General features: G+C 42.9%; 1 protein-coding gene across 1 annotated transcript; it reads right to left on the bottom strand.

Moving 5' to 3' along the window:
• Positions 1 to 915: 915 nt before the first annotated feature.
• On the bottom strand, positions 916 to 16,994 carry PLA1A (phospholipase A1 member A). The gene is made up of 11 exons (XM_026050387.1): positions 16,868 to 16,994; positions 15,202 to 15,400; positions 13,758 to 13,935; positions 12,819 to 12,927; positions 9,532 to 9,633; positions 8,280 to 8,369; positions 7,247 to 7,414; positions 6,570 to 6,659; positions 6,363 to 6,471; positions 2,630 to 2,794; positions 916 to 1,368 (listed from the first exon to the last, which is right to left on the bottom strand). Exons 1-11 carry the CDS (start codon positions 16,938 to 16,940, stop codon positions 1,284 to 1,286), a joined length of 1,368 nt encoding a protein of 455 aa, XP_025906172.1. The 5' UTR covers positions 16,941 to 16,994; the 3' UTR covers positions 916 to 1,283.
• Between the last annotated feature and the right edge of the window lie 4,532 nt (positions 16,995 to 21,526).

The following is a 21,526-nucleotide window of genomic DNA, read 5'->3' as shown; positions in this document are numbered from 1 at the left end:
CCATAGACCTCCATAGAATCTTTCTATAGACTCTTCTCATACAGGATAAACACCACTTAGTAATGAAATTACAGTTTCTGAAGCAGATGACAGATGGGTTGAGTTCACTCATTTGCAGTAAGAAAGGGGAAGCACTGGGATTATATTTCTGTGTTCTGCTGATACAAGAAGTTGGGGGCAGGTTTAGGCAGGAGGGACCTGAACTTAAGGCTTTCCTAAGGCAGAAGTGCCTTTAGCAAACCCCACTCTCCTGACCATAGTGTTCCTTGTGCACTTTTGGATCACCCAGTGAAGCTAATCCAGGGATCCAGAGAAGGTGGTCTACAGAAGATGTATTTTGTGGCCAAAAGTAATGGGAGAACTGTCTCCTTTGATTTGAAAATACATCTAGGTGGTGGGAAGATGGAGAATGGAAAACGGGTGGATGAGTGAGAGCTGTCTCTGTGTGTCAGAGCATCCCTTACATGGTAGTCTTCTGGCCAGCTCCTTCCAAATTCTTCCAGGTCTGAGGGGCTATGCAGAGTTCCTGGGACTATGTTTGATGGCCCTGCAGCCAGGATGCTCTTTTCCCTTCGTATTACCTTCTGTTTTGGGCAGTTGTTCAAAGCAATGCAAGGTGGGTGTAAGCATGTTACTGTGCTCCTGGCATCTGTTTCACTGCGTATGAGTCTCGAAATAACAAGACTGCAGCCAGAAGAGCTGCTCCAGTCCTGTGTGGGAGTGGGCTCTATTCTGATTACTTGGCCAGAGTACTATCATGAAATCATCATGAAATCAATATGTTTTTACTGTGAAAGTATCTTGTAGGTGGGACTAGTGAGTTTTGCATTGGGGAGGCTCACTAACCACAACAGTTCCCCCATGCTGAGCAAAATAATACTTTGCACCTTTAACCATTGGAAGATCATTTAATAAAGCACAAATGAATCATCCCAGCACTCTGTGTATGAGGAGTGACATTTATCTCAGTTTTTTCTTTCTAATACAAACATTGAGAATTGGCTTGCCAGAGTTGCTTTCAGAGCTGGGAACAGAATCGGTGAGACAGAAGTCTCAGACCACCCTTTTAGCTGGGACAGCTCGTTGCAATGAATACATCTTGCCTTTGTTAACATACCTCGTGCTACTTTTCCAGAACAATCCGTTCCTAGTGCAGGGAGGAGGGGGGAAAAAGCCAACCATTTCAATCCCTTATGGTCCAAGTATTGTCCATGAGCAGAGAGGAGCACCAGGTTTCATATTCCTTTCCGTTTTGGGTACGCTTGCACGCTCGGCAGGCAGTGCTAGGCACAGGCAGCGGGCACCTCAAAGGAGATGGCTGTGTTGCTGGGGAGGGTGAGGTTCCAGGGCAGGCAGAACACGGTCCTGCTGTGGGAGGAACACAGGGAAGTCAGGCTGTTTGAGCCAGGTTTGAGCAGGCAGAGGTTGCTATCCTAACTCAGAAGCAGTGAAGCTGCTGATGGACCTTGGGCTGCTTCTGAGGGTGCCCCTCACTCTTCCATCCTCACCTCCCAAGAGCATCTTTCTTGCTCTGAGCATTCCTGGTTTTAAGAGACGAGAGCAGCTGTGAACATGGGTTCCTAAGTTCCTCCAGGGATGCAGGTTAGCACACACTCGGGGCAGTCTGTCATGTTGTCCCATTTGTAAGTGGAATAATGCCATGCACTTACATCTCATCTTTGGAGTGCTTTGTGCTGCAGAAAAAGCTAGTAAGGAATAATCTTTATGCTCAGTGGAATGTCTTGTATTTATTTAGAAACACCTATCCCTGTCTGGGCTCCTCCTGGCTACATTTTGACTTCCTTGTGCTTGAGTGTCCTCATTGCTTGTGGAGACAGAATTTGAATGTTAGGCAGACCCCCTTCTGCTTCTGCCTTTCCCTACATTGAATTTGGGCATTGAATGCCCACTAGTTTGCTTCAGCTCAGAGATGGGATAAGAATTAGCTCACCAGCAATTTGGATAATCAGAGCTTAATATGTCAGTATAGATGCAGCTATTTTGCCCTGCTCGCAAGGACTCTGAGCCTGCAACGCTAATGGCAAAAAATATTGTATTATGGAGAAGACCATTACCTCTCTCAAGGTTAGAAGGACTCGCCTGCTTCTACCCTGGAGAAATTAATTATGGCCGAAGGAAAGTTCTCTGCAGTGTCTGGTCCAGACAATGTCAAAATGGTTGTCTTAGGCTCAGTGCTTTATAAACCTGTGCAGCATAAGAAATGTGTCTTCTGCTGTCTCTTCCTGAAAAACGCGTGCCTGGCATGTCTCAAAATGGATCCCATTGTAGTCAGGGTAAAGAAGCAGAGAGCAAGCAAGGGCAAAAGAATAATTCCTAGCTGGATAAGTTTTCGTCATGGTCCATGACTTCGGTGTATTTAAGGTGTGAATGACAGTTATTTTCCTTCCCTGGCACAACACTTTTTATCCTGCGTGAAGAATTGAAGAAAACCCCTAACCTCAGCAGTTTTTCTCTCTCATAGGTAGGAAATGATTTACATAGGGACACAGAAGGGATGGGAGAGACCCCGTTACACGTTTATCTAAGCAGATGTGAGCATGCATTTGTTCAAGTCATAAGCTGTTCCCATAGGGGCAGTGCATCCCTGAGAGATATTTCTGTGGCTTACTTGCTAGCGAGAGGCAGCGAGGCTGTGCAGAACTTGCCAGTGATGGATGACTCATCCTTCTTCCAAAATCGATCCCTGGGGAGATACTTCAGCGTCACATTGTTTATCTGGCAGAAGGGAAGTCGGTGGGCCAGAAGCCGCTTGCCTATGCTCTGCTGCTTCTGTCTGCAAGGCACAATGAGAGTGGTGAGGGAGAGCATCTAGTCAAACCGCAGAGGCAGTCCATGAAGACAGCGGGGTTCAGTTTTGTTAGAAGCCTGGAGGAACCAGTAGATCTTAATGTGAACTCCTCACATAACAACACCAGTGAGAAGGCTCAGCTGTCAAATTCTCATTGCATGAGATTATGAGAGCTAATATGTTCTTTCTGCTCCCCTCTGCTTGTTTCATCTCTGTAGTCAGGAATGTTTGCATAAAAACATCATTTCTTCTGTCACACAATTACAACAGCTCTACCTGCTATTGTCTATAGATTGCAACACTGCCCAGTTTGCTATAGAGAGGTAAGTGGTAGATATGTGCAGCATTTATGATTCCGGTAGATAGGGATTGATTGTTTGGCATTTCTTTCAGTACATGAACTGGAGGTCATCATAGGAAGCTAACAAGCATCAAGTTAAAACTGGTAGGCACACTGCACGAGGTACCGTTCCATTAAAGCCATAAAAATCTTGACTGGAGGATGTTGCAGGCTAAAAAGCTTAAGTGAGCTCAAGGGAGGGTGCTGGACAAGCTCATGGAAGATAAAAGCCAATGGTAGTTATTAAAGACCAAGATTTCACCTTTGGCTCAGAAATTCTCAGATGTAATTATTTAGACATTGGGAAAATACTTGGGGGGGAGTATTGCTACATGTTTACATCTTTATATTGCCTTTTTATACTGTTATTGAGGCATTTGCTTTTCACAGAATCACAGAATGGTTGAGGTTAGAAGAAGCCTCAAGAGATCATCTAGTCCAACCCCCCTGGACCATGTTGATCCTTATAGAGATGGACCTTTGTCTGTCCCTATACCCTTCTCATGGACTGAGCAGTGCCAGATGTGGAGTATGCAGGTAATACTCAGAGACAAGTGGAAGACCTTCACAGCAGCACTGCCCAGCTGTTTTACCTAGGTCAACTGCTTCCTTCCCTTAAGTGCAGTGCATCCTGTTGGACTTCTTACGGCTGTTCATTGGGCATTTCCAGGAGCCTGGTGTTACACAGGAACATCACTTTCCCTGTGCTTGTGAAGAATAGCTTAGTGCAGTCCCCAGCGTGCCTGGCTGACTTTGCTTGTTATCAGGAATTGGATAGTAAGGAAAGGGAATAAAGGAGAAAAGGGTCTAAAACAGGCTACAATTCCGCTAGCTACAACTGCCTCAGGGAGCAGGCTAGGGGCTGGATTCAAAGTCCTTCTAGGCCAGAGGGACTAACCCAAACGATAGCAACCAGACCTTCCTTAGACTGCACTGGTAGGTCATGGACAGTACATGTGACTGTGTCTGCCTTGGAGTTACCAGAAATAGGTAACATCAAATTGTGTCTATAAAGGTGAATAATGGGCAATGAATGTAAAACTGAGGAGCTTTCTCATATGCATGTCTCCATCAGCAGGATCCAGTCCTACTTGAGAATGGAGGGGCATAATAAGGTTAAGTGGGTTGATGAAATTTGTTCCTAAGATTAACATTTGGTCCAAATCTACAAAATATTTGGATGTAGGACTCTGGCTAACTGAACAGACCTTCAGAAATATGTTTTCTTGGATATGGGGGACAAAACTGTCTTGCAGTGGAGAAATGTGCCATGTAATAAATTACCTGCTCTGTCAGTCCCGTGGCAGCTCTGGGGCCTGGGAACCTGTCTCGTGGGACTCAGAACAGCCTGTGTGGGGTATTGACCTCCCAAGGAATGAGACAAAAGTGGTGTTGGAGAAAAGAGAGGATGGCAGCGAGGCAGGGGACAACCGTGCAAGTCACCAGGTGAAGGTATGAGATGAATGTTCCCAAGTCCCTGTGCAATTCCTGGGAGCTGCAGGCTGAATTGCGAGTCAGATCTGCTGAAGTGATATCAGTGATTAATCAGCACCTAAATCACAATGTAAGAAGATATATTTAAATGCCTGTCTGACAGTGTATGCTCAATTGCATTGAATGATTTGGCCTCTCCTGGAAAGTTTCTTTGCTGTTAGCTATAATGTGAATTAGAAGGGTTGTCTCAATGTACGGTGCCTTAATTCTTTAGTCTGATGATGTTTAGGAGGGAGGCTTAAATGAAGCAGATAGGTTTGCTCTTGTCCTAAGCAAAGGGTGTCTTCTGGTCAGGTTACCCTCCTCTAACTCTGCTGTCACATTAAAGCATCCTGGTACAGTAAAGCCTTGGCGTTGCCCACCTGTTCACTTCCCCGGGCAGCCTTTCTCTCCAGAGCTCATATGCCTCCTGTTGGACACCTCAAACATCATGTGCCTGAAAATGGCAGAAGGAAGGGCTTCATCTGAGCAAATCATGGATTTTTTTCATGTTTCCTCCCTCCTGTATCTTCAGAAAGGTGTATTTGGCCTTCAGGTTTCCAGAGCTTCTGGACATGTCTTTGCCTTGCAGAGGGGTTAGATTTGCCTCCATAAGGCTGGAGTTTAAACTCCAAGTAGCAATGGTAGACTGGAAATCCATGGTAAAGTATGGTGGGAGAGCAGCCTGGAGCAAGTTTCCCCTTCTCCACATCTCATCTCTACCTCCTGGTACCAAGGACTAAATCAATGCAGCTATGAGTTTCAGGTCACAATCTTTTGCCTTAGCAGTAAGGCCTGGGTGGGAGCCAGTGCTGGAGCCCCAGTGGTCTTATGAGAGCTGACTGGAGTCCTCAGCAGAGAGTCAACCTGCTTTTCTGAAGCAGTTAGCAGTAGAGACAGGCTGCAAGTCTGCACTGTGGCTCCTGAGTGGCCACAGTGGCCAGGAAGGTGTAGGAGGAAGACTTCTGGGGAACTTCTCTGTGGTAGGAAGATCCCCAGTTATGCAAGCGTGGAAGGAAACATCATCGACATGCTGGGTCTGGTCTTTTAGTTCACATACTGTCTGGAAGTGAGTGGTGGTTTCAAAAGAGATCTGACAGTCCACATATGTGGTCTTGTTCTCCTGCCCACTGGATTTTTTTTCGCGGACAATGGGAGCTTGGGAGTTTTGGTGAGTTACTGTAGAGGCAACAAGCCACCGCACATGACTTTGCTTGAGCAGGGGTTTTGAACTGATAATCTCCAGAGATCTCTTTCAACTGTTCTGTTATTCTGTGGCATCCTTGTGACTTTGCAACAGCTGCCCTTACAAGCATAGAGAAAAAACATCTGAATCACCGAGTCTGTCCAGCTGAAATCTTGAGTGGATGGGAGCTTGCTGTAGCCATCCAAGATTGTCTAAGTAGGATGAATAACTATCTCACAGTGATGGTGATTTGAATTGGCACTGGACTCTGGTGTGGAAAGGAACCATTTTAATCACAAAAAATACTAGGCAAATTTAGGTATCCCAGAGTACACCCACTGTTCTGTGCACAGATGGACCTAGCCAAGATTACTGAGCAATGGAAGCACATGCCTGATTATGAGAGCATTTAAGGTAAACGTGAAGGAACTCGAGGAACAAAACATGGTTTGCCACACAGTGATTGCATTAAGGGCAGTGTGTTACCACTGTGCTTTTCCTGGACTGGGATAAACATGTGGAGCTGGAAAACAAGGCCAGAAAGACGCACTCACATCGTGATTTTTGCGGTGTCCTTTGTGCTGTTGCTGCAGAAAGTGATCTCAAGGTTTGTGACTGTATTTCTTCTCTTCTGCAAGTGGAACTCAACCAGGCTATGATGGACTAAGTAAAAGGTAAAGGACAAAGAAGTGAGAGCAAGTACTGCAGAATGGACCAGCCCAAGGCCTCCAGCCTTCCTATGGCCTCTCTTTGATACTTACCACAGAATGGGGCTGAGGAACTGGTCATTAAATAAACCTTCACTTCCTTGGGCAGCTTCCTCATGTTAACCCCTGCCTGCTCCAGCAGACCTACAGGAGGAAATAAAAAGCAAGTTCAGGTGAAGGGACAAACATGAATGATCTGGACAAGAAATACGATCAACCACTCCTTATATTTCTCTGCTGACAACTGCCAAATGGCAGCACAAGACGGCACTTCCAGGCTTTTGGGACAGCCATCCTTGGGGTGTCATGGCAAGTGCTTTGTGAAAAGGAATTGAGATAGCAACAGTGAGTGGTTTGCAGAAGAATGGGAATAAGGCTTGGCCTGAAAATTCCAGATAATTCTCTAAACAAGACTGATTTTTTTTTTAGCTAATCATCCGCTTGTTAAACTGGTGATTCTGGGGACTTTTTCGACTTATTTTGGGACTCTATGAAACATTTAAAGACCGGAAATGTTCAAGGCATTAGTATTCTGTCTCAAGTAGTATATAACCTTTTAGGCTTTCCCTGGAAGCCTGGAAACAGAACAGTTTCTTGTCATCCTCAAAGAAATGGTAACCAAACTGCTACAAGAAACCTGAGCCATGTGCTATGCTGTGCAGCTCTGCACTGAGACCTTCTCAGAAATGGATTGTCCCCTGCCCCATGAAGGTCTTATGCTGGTACCATACCTATTCGAGGACAAGAGACCATGAAGGGGTCCACACAATCCAGGCATTGTCCATTTAAAAAGTCTTGATGACTTGTGCAAGGGAATGCCACGATAGGACAGGAATGTTTCAAGGCACTGACATAGAGATGTACTGCCCTCATGTGATCACAGATCAGATACTTGTAGCCTGTAATAAAAATATATCCAGGGAAAAGCCATCATGAGCAGGCTGCTTTAGTCTTTCTGTATGTCTCTAACAAACCTCTGGTCAAGGAACACTGCTGCTGTTTCTGCAGCAACTTTCTCATCAAGTCATGTTTTTGCAGAGTACCTCTGTGACTAAAAGCTTACATACTTCTGCAAGGGAAGTCATGCAGGAACTTGGAAACCCTCCTCCTACACTAGCAGAGTGATGCAGAATAGGGGAGGCAGAGGGCTGCCTTGCCCCTGTGAGCCTGCCATCAATATGGGCCCAGGCTCTCTATGACAGAGCGTGATAACCCTGGCTCTCACTTGCACTGTGACCCTGCTGTGGGATGCAGCCTGACCTAGGCGTCCCCCACCACCCTCAGTGGAGACAGATCGTCCAGAAGGTGTTTGAGTATTCACCCACATTATTTACTGTGTAAATTCTTGTTCTCTAGAAGGAGAAGGCAGTAACTGTATAAATATGGAAACAGCTTGCAGCATGAAAACAAAAATGAGCTTTTGCCGGTAGCACAGGACTGCCTTTCCAACAAAAATGTTTTCCTTGTTGTTACAAGTCTACGGATGCTAGGTTTTTGGCTCATACAGGCATGTCACCAAAATCACATCCATTGCCAGCAGTATTGCTAAGAGACGTGACTTGTCTGTTCTTTTTGTTCCAGCTGCTTGTTGTATTTCTGTAAGGAAATAGGATCCATGAAGCTCTGTTGCCATGTGTCTTTCCAAGTATGTTATCCCATTTTGATGCCTGCCTTGACTGTAGTGGGAGCTAGTTGTTAAGCAGCATTTTCACAGGCTGCTAGGAGGTCACGAAAGCCCTTCATTTTGCCACAGAGTGTTCTCACCTGCAGAGATGAATCGGGGGCATCCGGGCTGGTCTTTGCCTCCATTGACGAAATAATCGATGTGGCCTACAGGTATCCGAATCCCGAAATCTAAAAGGAGGTGAAGTTCTGCTTTATTCTTATTCCTGCTGTTGTCTCAGGCTATACTCTACATGTTTTTCACATGCCCTCGTAACTGGGTTGAACATTAGCCATGCTAATATTGGATCCAGCCAACCCCTCGTGACTTGTTGTTGTTGTTGTTGTTGTTGTTGTTGTTGTTGTTGTTTTCCACACAACCAGAACAGATTTCTCTTCCCTTCCTACATGCCTGCATTATACACATAGTGCCATCTCCGGGCTCTGCTGCATGGAGCAGAAAGTGCCAACAAGTCTTCTACTCCTCACCCTGCCATCAAAATGACTGGCACCTTCGACTAAATCATCATGTCTATGACTCAGTTTCCTGATTCTGTAAAATAAGAACCTATGTGATGACAGGAAAAAGTAGTCAAGATTGGAACAGGCTGCCCAGGGAAATGGTGGAGTTACCATCCCTGGCAGTGTTCAAGAAATGTGTAGATGAGGCATTTAGGGACAGGGTTTAGCAGGCATGGCAGTGATGGGTTTATGGTTGGACGTAAGGATCTTGAAAGTCTTTTCCAAACTTAATGATTCTACGATTCTGTACAACCCTAATGGGAGATTATGAGCTATGATTGAGTTATGTTGTTAGAGAGTATTGTGCTCTCCAGGTATACGTGTGAAAGGCAATTCCTCAGACATGTTCTATCTATACTGACTAACCCTAGGTGCTTTGGAAAAGTTACTCTGTTGTTCCACAAACTATGGGTTTGACGCTGTTGTTCTTTCCATGGGCATTCCTACTAATACCTCTCTGACAGTAGGGAGGAAAAAGCAGAGGGAGAATGGGCATATAAATTCCTTGTAGGAACATAGGGGCCACACCAGCAGAACTAGCGGAAACTCCTGTAGTGCAGCAGGACTGAGGAAGAAATATTTGCTGCGGGATTGCCCTGTGACTACAGCAGAGAAGTTTCCATTTCTGTTGCAGTGAAGTGCTCTGGGGTAAATATAGGTGCCCTTATTTTATCTGTTTAATTAAAAGTCTATCTAATTACTAGACATCTTCAAAATTGAGCTGACCTCATGGTCATCTGGTCTAAAGGGGACAATGACCGACACAGTCCTTAGCAATAAAGGTGGCAGAAGGAACCGAAGCACAGTCTGAAGAGGACAGAAACCAGCCTACTGTCAGCATCCGTATGAATGGCTTCTACAAAGAGGGCATCCCCAGGATCCAAGCGTTCTTCAGGGCTGGCTTGCGTATACCTAGGGCCTGCAGGATCCAGGCCTGTAAAAAAATCAAACCACCATCTCAATCAATGTTCTTCAGATCTTCTCTTCGTTGTTTCTAAACTGTTTATTTATCCAAACATTTAAGAAGTTGCGAGGCAGAAATGATAAGATATTCCTAGTTATTCCCAATCAGTTTTACACTGATTATGCTCCAGAATGTTCTCTCTCCCCGCTAAGTTTCACTACAGTTTCCTTACCTTGTCCTCTACTACTCCTGGACACCAGTCCTTATGTAGCAGTTCTTTACCAAACAGCCTATATAAACCTCTACATTCACTTATGTCTGATCTACTTTTAACTTAATCTTTGCAAATTTGAGGTTTATATAGGCTGTTTGGTGTCCTTTGGACTTGCAATGAAAGAGAACCACTTGTAAAACCTTCCCTATTTGTACTATCATGTGTATTAGCTGTGGAGTCAGAAAAATGTCACTGAAGGCTATGAGGAAGATAAGGTAGACAGCATCCAAGCATTAACCAAACTAAATTATAAAAAGGTTTGATACCTATCAAGCATCCTTAAAACAAAGGGGCTTCTGAGGCCTCTCCTCCCAAACACAACCTGTTTCTCAAACAGCCATCTGCATTCTCGCCTCTAGGAATTTGGGGAGTCAAAGGCGTAAAGAAAATTCTCCTTGGTGGTACCCAGGAACAAGTTAAAGACTAGTTTCTTATTTCAGCTGAGGCTTAACCTTGCCCATTCATCTCATAAGACGTCTTTACTCCCCAGCCAAGAACAATAGTTTGTAAAGCAGCTGTCCTCTACATCTACATACCACTTAGCCTCAAAGCTGTCGAGATTTACTGTCTTGGGCTCTGTCCCATTAGTTCTCTATGGAGAAGGTATATCAACAAAATACAAACTCACATGTGAAGGGGGAAGGAGGAGAAGGGGAAAAAAAAGAAGGCTTTCCAATTACCTCAAACTAAAAGCTAATGAGAAGAAGGATTTACTCCTTTTTTCCCCCTTTCTTCCATTTCTTTTTATCTTTATACATACAAAACCCCAGGAAGTTCCCTGTCTTCTTCTGCAGATCAAGTGTTAGCTAAATGCTTTAAGAGACTGAAATGCTGTTCAGTATAGCTAGAAGCTATTCCTGAGGATGGTGTTTAAGATTAGCAGCAATTAGTTCTAGCACTACTAGTGGGAGCTCGAAGTCCAACAATTTTCGATCCCTACCTCCTCCAAGCACAAGCTGCACGAACTCTATCCATCCTCACCAGCTCAGAAAGCTATTCACTGAAGCCATAACTCTCTATGAAGCTGAATTCCTTCAGGGTTTGTCATTTCCTCCGCAAGAACTGAAACAAATTGCTCTTCATCAGTTTTGTGTATGAGCCATCCATTCCAATTTCTCTACCATTTGGCTTCCTGCAAAAGGAGGTATCTACAGAAACAAACTTGAGTTAAAGAAGCTCATTTCATAATAATATTTGTACTGTGAGTTCCTTTTAGGTGACTGAAAATACTTAAAAAAGTTATAGCTCTGGGATAACATTACTCTATATGTGTGTTCTTGCATGGATGTGGAGTAGCAGTGGGGCAGGGAATGAGATCAGACAGATATCCTGGCTCTGATTTCACCTGTCTTAAACTCCAAAATCTCAACTGCAGCCTGCAAAGTTCAGTGTACATTTGAAATCATAAGGCAATCAGGCGCACAGAATATGATTGTCTTGTGGCAGAGCTGAAAAAGAAGGGAATAAATGAACCTACAGCTTTTTTATTACATGTAGAAAACATAAAGAGTCTCTGACTTTTAGGTTAATTACCATGTTTTCCTTTGGAAGAGTCTCTTCAGCTGATCTGAAGACGTTGCTGATCACAAAACACTGGTGCAGAAGTACGATTGTCCAAAGCCTCTCCTAATAAATACTTTCATTCACAGCTTAAAGAGTAGTCTGTCATGAAACTTGTCTCCTGGTAAGAAATGTCTGTTTCACACAGTGTGGGTAGCTGTGATGTGTGAAGGCCAAGCCAATGTTTCTGTGTTCTGCCCTGCTGAGTGTGCTGTGAGACCCTTACTAAGGATATGTCTGTGAGGCAGCTCTGAGAACTGTGTTCAGTCTTTTAGTGCCTTTGTGTCTGTCTCTTCTTTGTGGCTTTTTGCTGTCCATCCAAAAACATCTCCATTGCTGGGGATCCTTGGAACTTGAGTAGGTGCTCAGCAACCTTCTCTGACTTGGAAGTCAGCTTTAATTGAGGGTTTGGTCTAGAGACCTCCCAAGATCCATTCCCACCTACCCACCCATGTCTATACATGGCCCAAGCCCAAAGGTTGACAAGGCTCTGAGGGCACCCAGAAGCTCTAAATGCCATGATCAGCCTGTAGCCATTTTCCTCTATAGTCACCCAACTGCAGCCTCTTCCTCACACCCAGAACATGAGGCTGTCTGTGATCAAGGTCAGCTCCAATATGGTACAGCTGGCTATAAAAATTGCCTAGTTGCCTCCCTGTCCTCCCACTGCACTCACACTTATTGGCTCAGGCCCTTGGCCCTTACCTGAGCTGTGCTCGAGGGATGTCATGCCCAAACTTGTGCCTTCCTCATCCTGCCCTTGGCTTCCTGACTTCCCGCTTGATTTTGGACTTGCCTTATCACTATAGACTGGCCTGGTGCCCACTGCATTGTGGTTGACCCTGGTATCAGTCACCAGAACCTGCCCAGGTACTATAGGACCACGTCCCTTGTCAGTGGAGCCACTAACCCTGCCTGCCTTGCTGTCACCTCTGCTTTCCAGCTCACCTTTCCCTGGGGAGGAGCCTTCTCTTGCCACTCTCCCACAATGACATACATTGTCAACTTTAATCTTAAGAACCACAGAGGTCATATGTGCTAAACAGTAGAAGCAAGGCCTGTGGGTATGAGGTTTCATTAGTCTCCAGGGCTAGTTGATCATTGCAGTCTAGTACTCTTGGAAGCTGGCAGCACTTTAAGGGTGGATCAGAGGCAGAAGGACCCTTTTGCAAATACATACATTGTTTTGACATTGGATGGGGGAATAATGGCAGCTGTAAAGACATTGCCAGGCTCTTCTGAAGATACGACGCAGCCCATAAATTTGCACTTAATGAGGCCTTATGCAGTTATAGGATGGCTATGGAGATATCCCCTTCCCTGATCTTTTCTGCTCTCCCTTAAACAGCAGGTGAGGACCCAAAACCCAGTTTTACAATACCTGTTATCCGTCCCAGCTGACCACCATGGAAGTGGCCCACCAGACCCCCGACATGTGCACCGAGGCTCACCCCAATAATGTGGATGGATGTCCCTGAGACTCCCAGGGCCTGCAGATTGATGATAATACAGTTTAGTGTTTCTGTAGCAGACTGTTGAAATAGTTCATCCCAGTTCACCCAAGAGCTCCATAAGTCTTTGATGCATTGCTCTTGATGTATATAGTAGAGAATCAAAGAGATTTGGAAATTATGGATATTGCCATTACTGCTTTTCTGAGCATTTTTGGGGGGTCCACAGATGCAAAACTAACCCTAACCAGGTCTGTCAGACACAGCTGCTCCAAGAGTTGCCATATATCTATGTCTAGGTGTGCTGTTGCACAATGTGGTGCATACCCAGGAATTGTGAAGCCTTGGTCTGCAGTGAAAATGTCACATGGAGAATTTATGTGTGTCTGGTAAATTTTATGATGCATCATCCTCATTGCTTAATTGTTGTTCAGCTGTGCTTTACATGAACAAACTGGGACACATACAGTATTTTCCTGTCACTAGAGAATGTATCTGGAGCTCCAAAAATATAAAATAGCCTCAAATCCCACCCATTTCAGCTCCTTAGACAAAATATCTTGGAAGAAGATCTGTCCAGTTAAACACAGGCCTGCAATAACCCAAGGAATCCTTCAGGTTTGTCCTGGGATTGTAAGGGTAGCTGACAACTGAAATGCTGTCAAAGAGTCAAAACTGAAGAAGAAGAACAGTGGCATGCTCAAGTCTGGCTGAGAAAGAAGGAGGAAAAAAATCTTTAGGGTGGGAATAAAGAGTCTGCTTGACCAGCTCCTGAGAACAGTAGGTTGGGAGCAACTCTCTGAGGTTGTTTTCCTGGATGATGATTTCTGTCCATGTTCCTCCACCACTAGAAACGCAGAGTAGCTTACCAGCAGCTTGCTGATGAAGTGTGAGATGGAGAGGGCCAGCTGGGTGACATTTTCCACTGCAGAGGGGTAGGTTCCTGTAGACCCATAAACCCAGTCCACTGCAATCACGTTGGCCTGCCTTGAGTGTAGTATGGCACGGACAAGCCCTTCAATCCAGGATGGTTTGGTACCCAAAGCCCTAACAAGTCATCAGAAACAAGTTTGTTAGGCATCTTCCAATGTGCTATTAAGTGGTGCTGGAGTTTCTCGGGTCTGAAAAGGGGTTTCCAGCTTGCTCAAGAAAGTTTTTTGCCATTGCAAGGCAGCCACACTTGGCATTTCTTTGCTACGGTCTAATAAAAAACTCTTCCCAGCCCAGCTTAATTCAGAAAGGAGCTAGATATTTTAATGAGTGAGACTAACATTTGCAGGGTTCAAACTGAAATCTTGGTCTCTGTTGTGCCTCAATAAACCTCCACTGGCTTTTTGCTTTGGGGAAAGTGACCTGACAAGAAACACCTGAGCCCTGTTTTTGTAAGCAACCAGCAGGAAGACCTTGGTCAAATTACCTAGTCTCTCACTGCTATGTTTCCTCCTCTTTAGAAGACAAAAGAAATAGCTCTACCTATACAGAATATCAAGAAAATTGAGGAGGCTGTAACCTGCCCGTTTACTTTAACGTTGGGTTGGCGGGAAGAGTGCTATGTCAAATGAGGGGAAGAGCTGTTTTTTCTAAAAAACTCCTGTAACGCTTTGGGTGGTTTCATTATGGGTTTCTGTGCGCTCTTCACTGAGGCTTCTGCACATCAAAACAAGTCATGTTATACATTCAAAAGCTGGTTGGAAAATGGCACAGTAGAATAAGCTTGATAGCTTTTTAAAAAATGGCTCAAATCTGCATATTTTCAAGACTAGAAGTTGCCAGGCTGACTAATCTGAAGTACTGATGGGTCAGTACCTGAGTTGCAAGGAAACAATTGAAAGAAAACAGAATCTTGAGGAAAAGACTTAAATAATAATAATAATAATAATAATAATAATAATAAAAGGGATGAAGAGAGAGAAGAATTTGAAAGGAAGAAAGGAATAATTTCTACACTTTGTTTAAGACACAGAAAATGTAAAACGCACACCAGATATGCAATTGGTCACAAATTGTGGGACACTGTCTATAAGTGCAAATATGCTGGAATAAGAATAGTTAGCAGGATTTTCCATGCTTCTGGTCCTCACCCATCAGTACTCTCCCAGAAAAGTCCCTGGTATGGTTCAAGAGCTGAACAGTTCAGGGGCTGGAGACATTGTTCTTAGCAGGCACTTTGGCCACAACCACTTTGCTAGGGAAACTAAAAGGGTCGTGTGGACAGGGATTTTCCATGCTAGCCCCACTCTGTGTCCATGAGAACTCCATGCAGTGTTCAATTTATTAGTGTAAACTTAGCCATAAGGCTCTTCTTTCTCTCACCTGAAGCCATGGATTATGATCTTTGTTTCCAGGCTGCTATTGAAACTGGAGTTTCTAATATCATCATCAGCGAAAATCAGCTCCCCACAGCTGGGTCTGGAGGAGGAGAATAGAAGAAACCGGACCCTAAGTTTACTGCCCCGCAGGAAATTTGCTCTCTGGAAGTCACTGCAGAGATCTGAGGCTTTGTCTGTATTCCCTGTAATGAGAGGGGATCAAGAAGTATAACCAGCTTGTCTGTGCAATGAGGAGGAACAAAAGAAAGTCCATTTTAATTCCCTGGGAAGATGAAGATAGCCATTTGAATTCTATTAAGAGAATATCCATATAATACATATAATTATGTAAAGGAACATAATATCAACTGATTCTGGAAAACATGTCTTGTCCAATCAAGTTGTTCATGTTCTTTGAGGAAGTTCCAACTCTGGCTGAGGAAGATAAGTACAGATGTCATGACAGCCTTGAGTTTGGGAGCTGTTTTACTGAGAAGTGAATGACTATATATATATATATTTTTTTTTTCCAAATCAACTACATGGAACAGCAGTTGAGCATGTTAAGAGCTCTCAAATTCTCAAAAGAATTCTCAAGTTCTTAAAAGAGCTCAAAAGAAGAGCTATTATTCTCAAAAGGTTGCCAATAGGTAGTCACCATTGATTGAACATATTTCTATTTGCATTCTGATAGGCTAAATAAAAGGTACAAGTCTAACTGACATTTGTGCATCCAGGAATAAAGATGAGAATGTTGCTGATGGAATGATTCAGTGACAGTCCGTTTAAAGTATGAAAATATTTTACGGAAAAAAAAAAGCTACTGCTGAAATGACAATACATTCCCCTTCCCTTTTCAGGACTAGAGGAAGTGACGCTGTCTCAAATCTGCATATTCAATAAGATAAGAAAAAAAGATCAAACAAAGAGCTTTCTAATTGTTGACTATTCCCACAAAAGGTACTTTACAGTATATATATACTTCCTATATAGTTCCTGGAAGAAGTGGGATTAGTGAGATTTCACTCTCAGATCTTCTCTGTTGGATGGATGGTCCCTTACTGTTGTCTATTTTGGCCTTCTGGAGAACTGAAGGGGAAGAAGAAACAGATGATCTCTGCGTTCAGTTCAGGAAAAGTGTAGTTAACTAGAAAGGGCATGTTCAGTGAAAGCAGGTTGCATGCCAGAAATAGTGCAAAGGGATTGTGAATCATGGATATTATAAACGAAAGTAAGTAGAGGTGCACTGCTGTGAAGCTGTAGGTGGTGTGGAACTGTAGTGATGATCAGAAACAGTTTTCATTGATGACGTAATTAAGGAAAGAAATGGAAGTGAGGCCTCTGTTTATTTCTTTTTGACTACTGCAGATTCGATTTCCTCCATATTCAAGGCAGACAATGCTGATGCTAGAGATCAAGTAGTCTTTTTCCCACTTTTTCACTGTTAAGGATAATCTTGAATCACTTTTTTTAAAGCAAGTCAGCAGAACAAAATCACTGATGGAATCAAAGCATGGAATGAGGAAGAGCCGTTCCCGTGCTGCCCTGTCTCCTGGCATCTAACTAGATTGCAGCAGAGATCTCTTGGAACACAGATTATTAGAGAATTGAATTTGGAGCCTTCTATGTAAAACCTTCAATCGCTTGACAAGTAATCATGTCTTTCTTACCTGCTTGTGTTAAGCTGAGCAGCAAAATGACAGCAAGAACAGTTAAAGGCTTTCTCTTCAGATCCTCGACCATCTTCCTGTTAGTCCACAGTAGTATAAGAAATACAAGGACTATGCAGGGGGAAAAAACTGTGGCAGGACTGTGGAGTGGCTTCAGGAGCTTGACTGTTAATGATCAACTTGTGCTCTTTTGGGAGAAAATAGAGTAGGGGCAATCACCTCTCTTGATTGACCAAAGTCTGTTTCAGCACAGGGCCTCACTGACATTTCAGCTAAAAAAGATGGTGACATCCCTTTTCCTCCTTACTCTTTCATGAGGCAGTTATCAATTCAGAAATCAGCTACTGAATCCAGTTGCAGCAACTGATAGATTTTAAGCGGTTTATCCTTGTTGCCTAGCTATGTCTACTAAATTCTGAGCAGGTTTACTGCTTAGTTATAAGGCTTCACAAGTATGTCCGTACCAGGAAGATTTGCAGCAGGGAACTGACAGGTCTTGGATCTGGAATCTGTGTATTGTCCTTCTGCATCATTTTCTCTTTCCTGTATTTCTATTTTTGATCATGTTCCAGTGACTGCCAAATAAAGATGAAGTGACAGATTGCTTCTGAAAACTGAGAGGAAAGACAGGTGAAAATGTAAACAATGGTCAATCCACTGTGCTGTGTGCAGACCATATGTTTCTTAGAGCAGAGACACTCTTCACCTTTTCTGGAGACTGCATTTTGAATACTACAAGAAATCAAAAGGATGGTCTCAGTTATGCACCAGTACTATAAGGAGGCAAATACTTCCAACAGGCCTTAGCATATAAGGCTTCAGCACTTGGCTGTGCACAGATGAAGAAGCTGAAGTGCAGAAGCCTACTCAGGTCTACGTGTAAGGAGCAGTCTGTCTGTTCCACTACGTTCAAGAGAGAGCAGTGCCTTCTCACTGGCTGCATTAGCTCCTGAGGTAAGGGCTTCCCAGGTCTCACTGGTGCACGCTGGTGTTTCTTATGGAAGAGGAAGGCAGCTTGTGTTAAATGGCAGGAAGCAGTGAGAGGAACTTGCCTGTTCAGACAGTGCTATATAACTGCTTACTTGAAGAGCACCTGGAGAAAATGGCTCAGCTGGATCAGAGAGATGAGTAAAGGCCTTTCCAAAAGCATCAAATACTATTTTCCTTTATAAATGCTGGCGAAAGCAGTCATTTACTTGTCCCAATTTGCTTGGGTCAAAGATTATGAGGAAGAGAAGCTGGAATAGCAGAAGATCTTTGCTTCTAAGACTATCCTCAGAGAAATTCCTCTTGTTCTCCAAGGTAAGTTAGGCAGCAACAGCTGCTTGGCCTGGAGGGCTACTGAAGCCTTGCCCATCTCCACCCTCCCAGAGATACATATACATGTACATTTTAATGCAGAAATACTTGGTTTCCTGATTATGCAGGATTCAGACAGGATCAAGTGGGTTCTTGTCCCTACAACTATACTACTGATGTTAACACTGCCTATTTTCCAAGGTTAAAAATCTTCTTTCTTACCCTAGCACGAGACTCAGGTGTATTCCTTGAATATAAGACACAAATTAACTTTAGACAGTAAATGGTCCATTCACAGAATCACAGAATGGTTAAGGTTGGTAAGGTTGGTAATTGGAGGTAACTGGTAATTGGAGGAATTTTAATTCCTCCTTCTTCACACTCACAAATTTAACATTATGAGTCTGATCACTTCATAATGAAGAAGCAGGTAAATAAACATGTGAAATCATACCCATAAACAGTAATATTTCCATAAAACATGGTTTGGCCTCCAGAGCATCAGCACACTTGTGAAAATGTCAAATGTGTTATTCCTTAAGGTAAAGCAAAGAGGACCTCCTAAAGAAAACCTGCAAACACTTCTTTCAATTTGTAAACTTAAAATCGGGAAAATAAGCTCTTTCTCTTTGTAACAGTTTGCCAAGTTCTATGGAAGTTTGGAAATGCCATACATAAAAGGTAGGCATAGAGATTACAACTTTGCCATGCAAACAAGATGTACAGTTGGATTTAGTTTTGTACCATGTGTACTTTCAAAGTTATCAAATGACATCCTGCTATACTAAAAAGAAATTCATCTTAACAAGAGTGAAAAATGTGTTTCTTAACATTTTTTTTCTGTAACCTCAGCTTTAGTAATTCCAGGAAATTTCTGATTGTGTCAGCATGTTGTCTTTGTCCCTCATGCAGTCACAGAAAGCCCTTCAGTTCCTCTGTGCTTAAAATACTTTTACCAGTTAAACTATTTCATTATGAAGGGTTTTGTTTGTTTGTTTGTTTGTTTTTTGTTATTTACAAATATAATTGCTCAATACCTACAGCTATGTTGCTTCAGAAAATGTGCTGGTATCACTTATTTTACTTTCCTATGAGAGTGATGATACCAGAAACAGGGACTTTTAAACTACACTAGGTTTTAAAAAACATGTTCTTGCAGTGTATTATCACAAAGCCCAGTGTGATTTTCTTGAGAATGAGTCAGAGGAAGAGAAGTAATGCAAACTTAATTTATGAACAAACCTTTTTCATGAAATTTTGAAAATTGTCCTGTCCTCACATTGAAGCAAAAATTAGGCCTAATGCAGCTGAAAATGCCAATTCTCACAAAGCCACAGCTTGAATGAGACATATAAGCCTTGCAATATGTCTCAAGTGGAGGTCTGATCATGGGGAAATTCCCTAAGATGTGAAAGTTATTACTTGGTTACAGAAACAATGCAGCTGGGTAGGCGTGCAGGCATGTTGTGGGGCAAATCCAAATGTTATTTAAGAAGATGATGATTTTTTAAAAACCCTGTTGCCTTTGTATTTGAGGGATGGTATGAAATACAAATATAGCTTAGTCCACTGAATGTTAAGGCCTAAATCCATGCCACCAGTGCAATGTTTAGCATTCCTGCTTCCATATTTTCTGTCTTTTGCACTTGCAGCAGAACCCCCAGCTTAGATTTAAGCACTTAGGTTTCCTATGTCCCCAGGGTTGATAGAGGATATGGATTTGAATTTTACCTCAGCAAAAAGTGATTCAAGCTCCTGACTTTCAGAAGACTATCCTACCTATCAGGCAGCAGGAAATAAAATATTAAAGATCAGCTTGGCCAAAGAGAGAAGAAATGCACCATGAAGTCAGATTCCACATTCAGCCAGAAAAGGAGGAAAAAGAGTTTTTGCCATGAAGATTTATTGAATATTTCAAGCACTCCTCACCTAGTACCCACACATAACCATGCGGAAAAAAAGGAGAACTCAGCCTTGGCATGTATCCTTGTTGTCCCTAAGAGGAAAGGAGGCCGGGTGAGGGTCCTAGCTGCCACGCTCAAGTTTGCCTTTCACTTTGCTGTCCACAGGGCCCTACTTGTTCTCTACAAAGTGAAGCAGCTGCAGTAGGAACCACCTGAACCTGCTTTGTGTGTGTGATCTCCTGTGGCCCCTTCCAACCTAAAATACTCTGTTTCTAAATGACACTGTCTGTCTCTTCTTCCGACTTCTTTCTGCTAGCCCAAACCTTATAACCTCCAGGACAGCTATAGTACCTAAGGTAAGGTTTTGACATCTTCCCAGGCCATTGAGGTTTAACCCCAGACCTCTGACATCTTGGGGAAATGTTTTACCTGGCAAAAGGACTGGTCAATAGCACAGAGCTGTTGCTCCTGATACTATTATAGTGCAGGGATAAGGCCATACATATATTTTTCCAATGTAAACACTGGGACTTGGAACCTCCTCAGTGGATTGGACCCTCTTTTGATACCTAACAGAGACTGAGAACAAGGAAAGAGAACTGAATGGCAGAAAGTTGTCTGTGGGTTTCTATCACTGAAATTTCTGTGACTTAAAGTGACTGGTTTCTATCAAAGAAATTTAGGAGATAGGTCAGACTCTGTTTGCATGCCAGTTATGAGACGCAGAAGTAAGCCTGTTGTTACAGCGTATCCATGAAGAATTGTTCTTTTTTTTTTAAGAAACTGATTGAGATGGCGTAGTTCAGCCCAATGTACAGTGTTATTCAAGTTCACACTATAGCCTTTAGTGATGAATCAAACAAAACATCATTTGTATCTTTTTTTTAACAAACAGAGCTCTACCACCTTTTTTTTTTTTTTTTTATAATTTGTAACTAGGAATTAACCAAGTGCTATCTATGCACAAGAACATGAATAAATTAAAAATTATTCAGCTTTCTATGCAACTTCACATCAATACCTTTTACAGCGAGAAGAAAGATGGTTCATCTTTCAGAAATTCCAGCTAGATAGAAATTTACATGTGCTACTCTCATTTCTCCAGCAGTGACTGAATGCTCCAGACTAATATTCTTCAATATGGTTCAATATGTCAATATTACACAATATGGTTGTCCCCTGGAGTCAGCAGAAGACTGGCAGATTGTAGTTTTTCCTGATGGGAGCTTTGACCTTATGAGATTAAGCTACAGAGCTACACTTCTTTTTTGTTCCAGTGAGGGAAAAAAAAAAAAAAAAAAAAAAAAAAAAAAAAAAAAAAAAGGCTGCTGCTGTTAGCAGTATTGAAGTATTTTGTTCTTTTTCTTGATTATTTTGTGTTTTTGCATTTTTATGGTTATTGGTTTTTATGTCTTAGCTTCTGCTTCACATTATTCTAGGAGAATGTCGACCTACT

The sequence above is a fragment of the Nothoprocta perdicaria genome, unplaced genomic scaffold (genome assembly GCF_003342845.1).
Source record: "Nothoprocta perdicaria isolate Ctin4 unplaced genomic scaffold, notPer1 scaffold_68, whole genome shotgun sequence".
Classification (NCBI taxonomy): domain Eukaryota; kingdom Metazoa; phylum Chordata; class Aves; order Tinamiformes; family Tinamidae; genus Nothoprocta; species Nothoprocta perdicaria.
The sequence above is the reverse complement of the archived record's forward strand: the minus strand, read 5'-3'. Positions and strand labels throughout refer to the sequence as shown.

What these genes read in the sequence shown, in the direction of transcription:
- PLA1A (XM_026050387.1), bottom strand. Translation starts at nt 16,940, where the DNA reads ATGGTCGAGGATCTGAAGAGAAAGCCTTTAACTGTTCTTGCTGTCATT. An exon ending in TTCCTCAGCCCCATTCTGTG is followed by an intron (nt 6,472 to 6,569) that starts GTAAGTATCAAA and finishes CCTTTTACTTAG; the next exon opens with TCCATCATAGCCTGGTTGAG. An exon ending in GACACCGCAAAAATCACGAT is followed by an intron (nt 2,795 to 6,362) that starts GTGAGTGCGTCT and finishes TGTGCCTTGCAG; the next exon opens with ACAGAAGCAGCAGAGCATAG.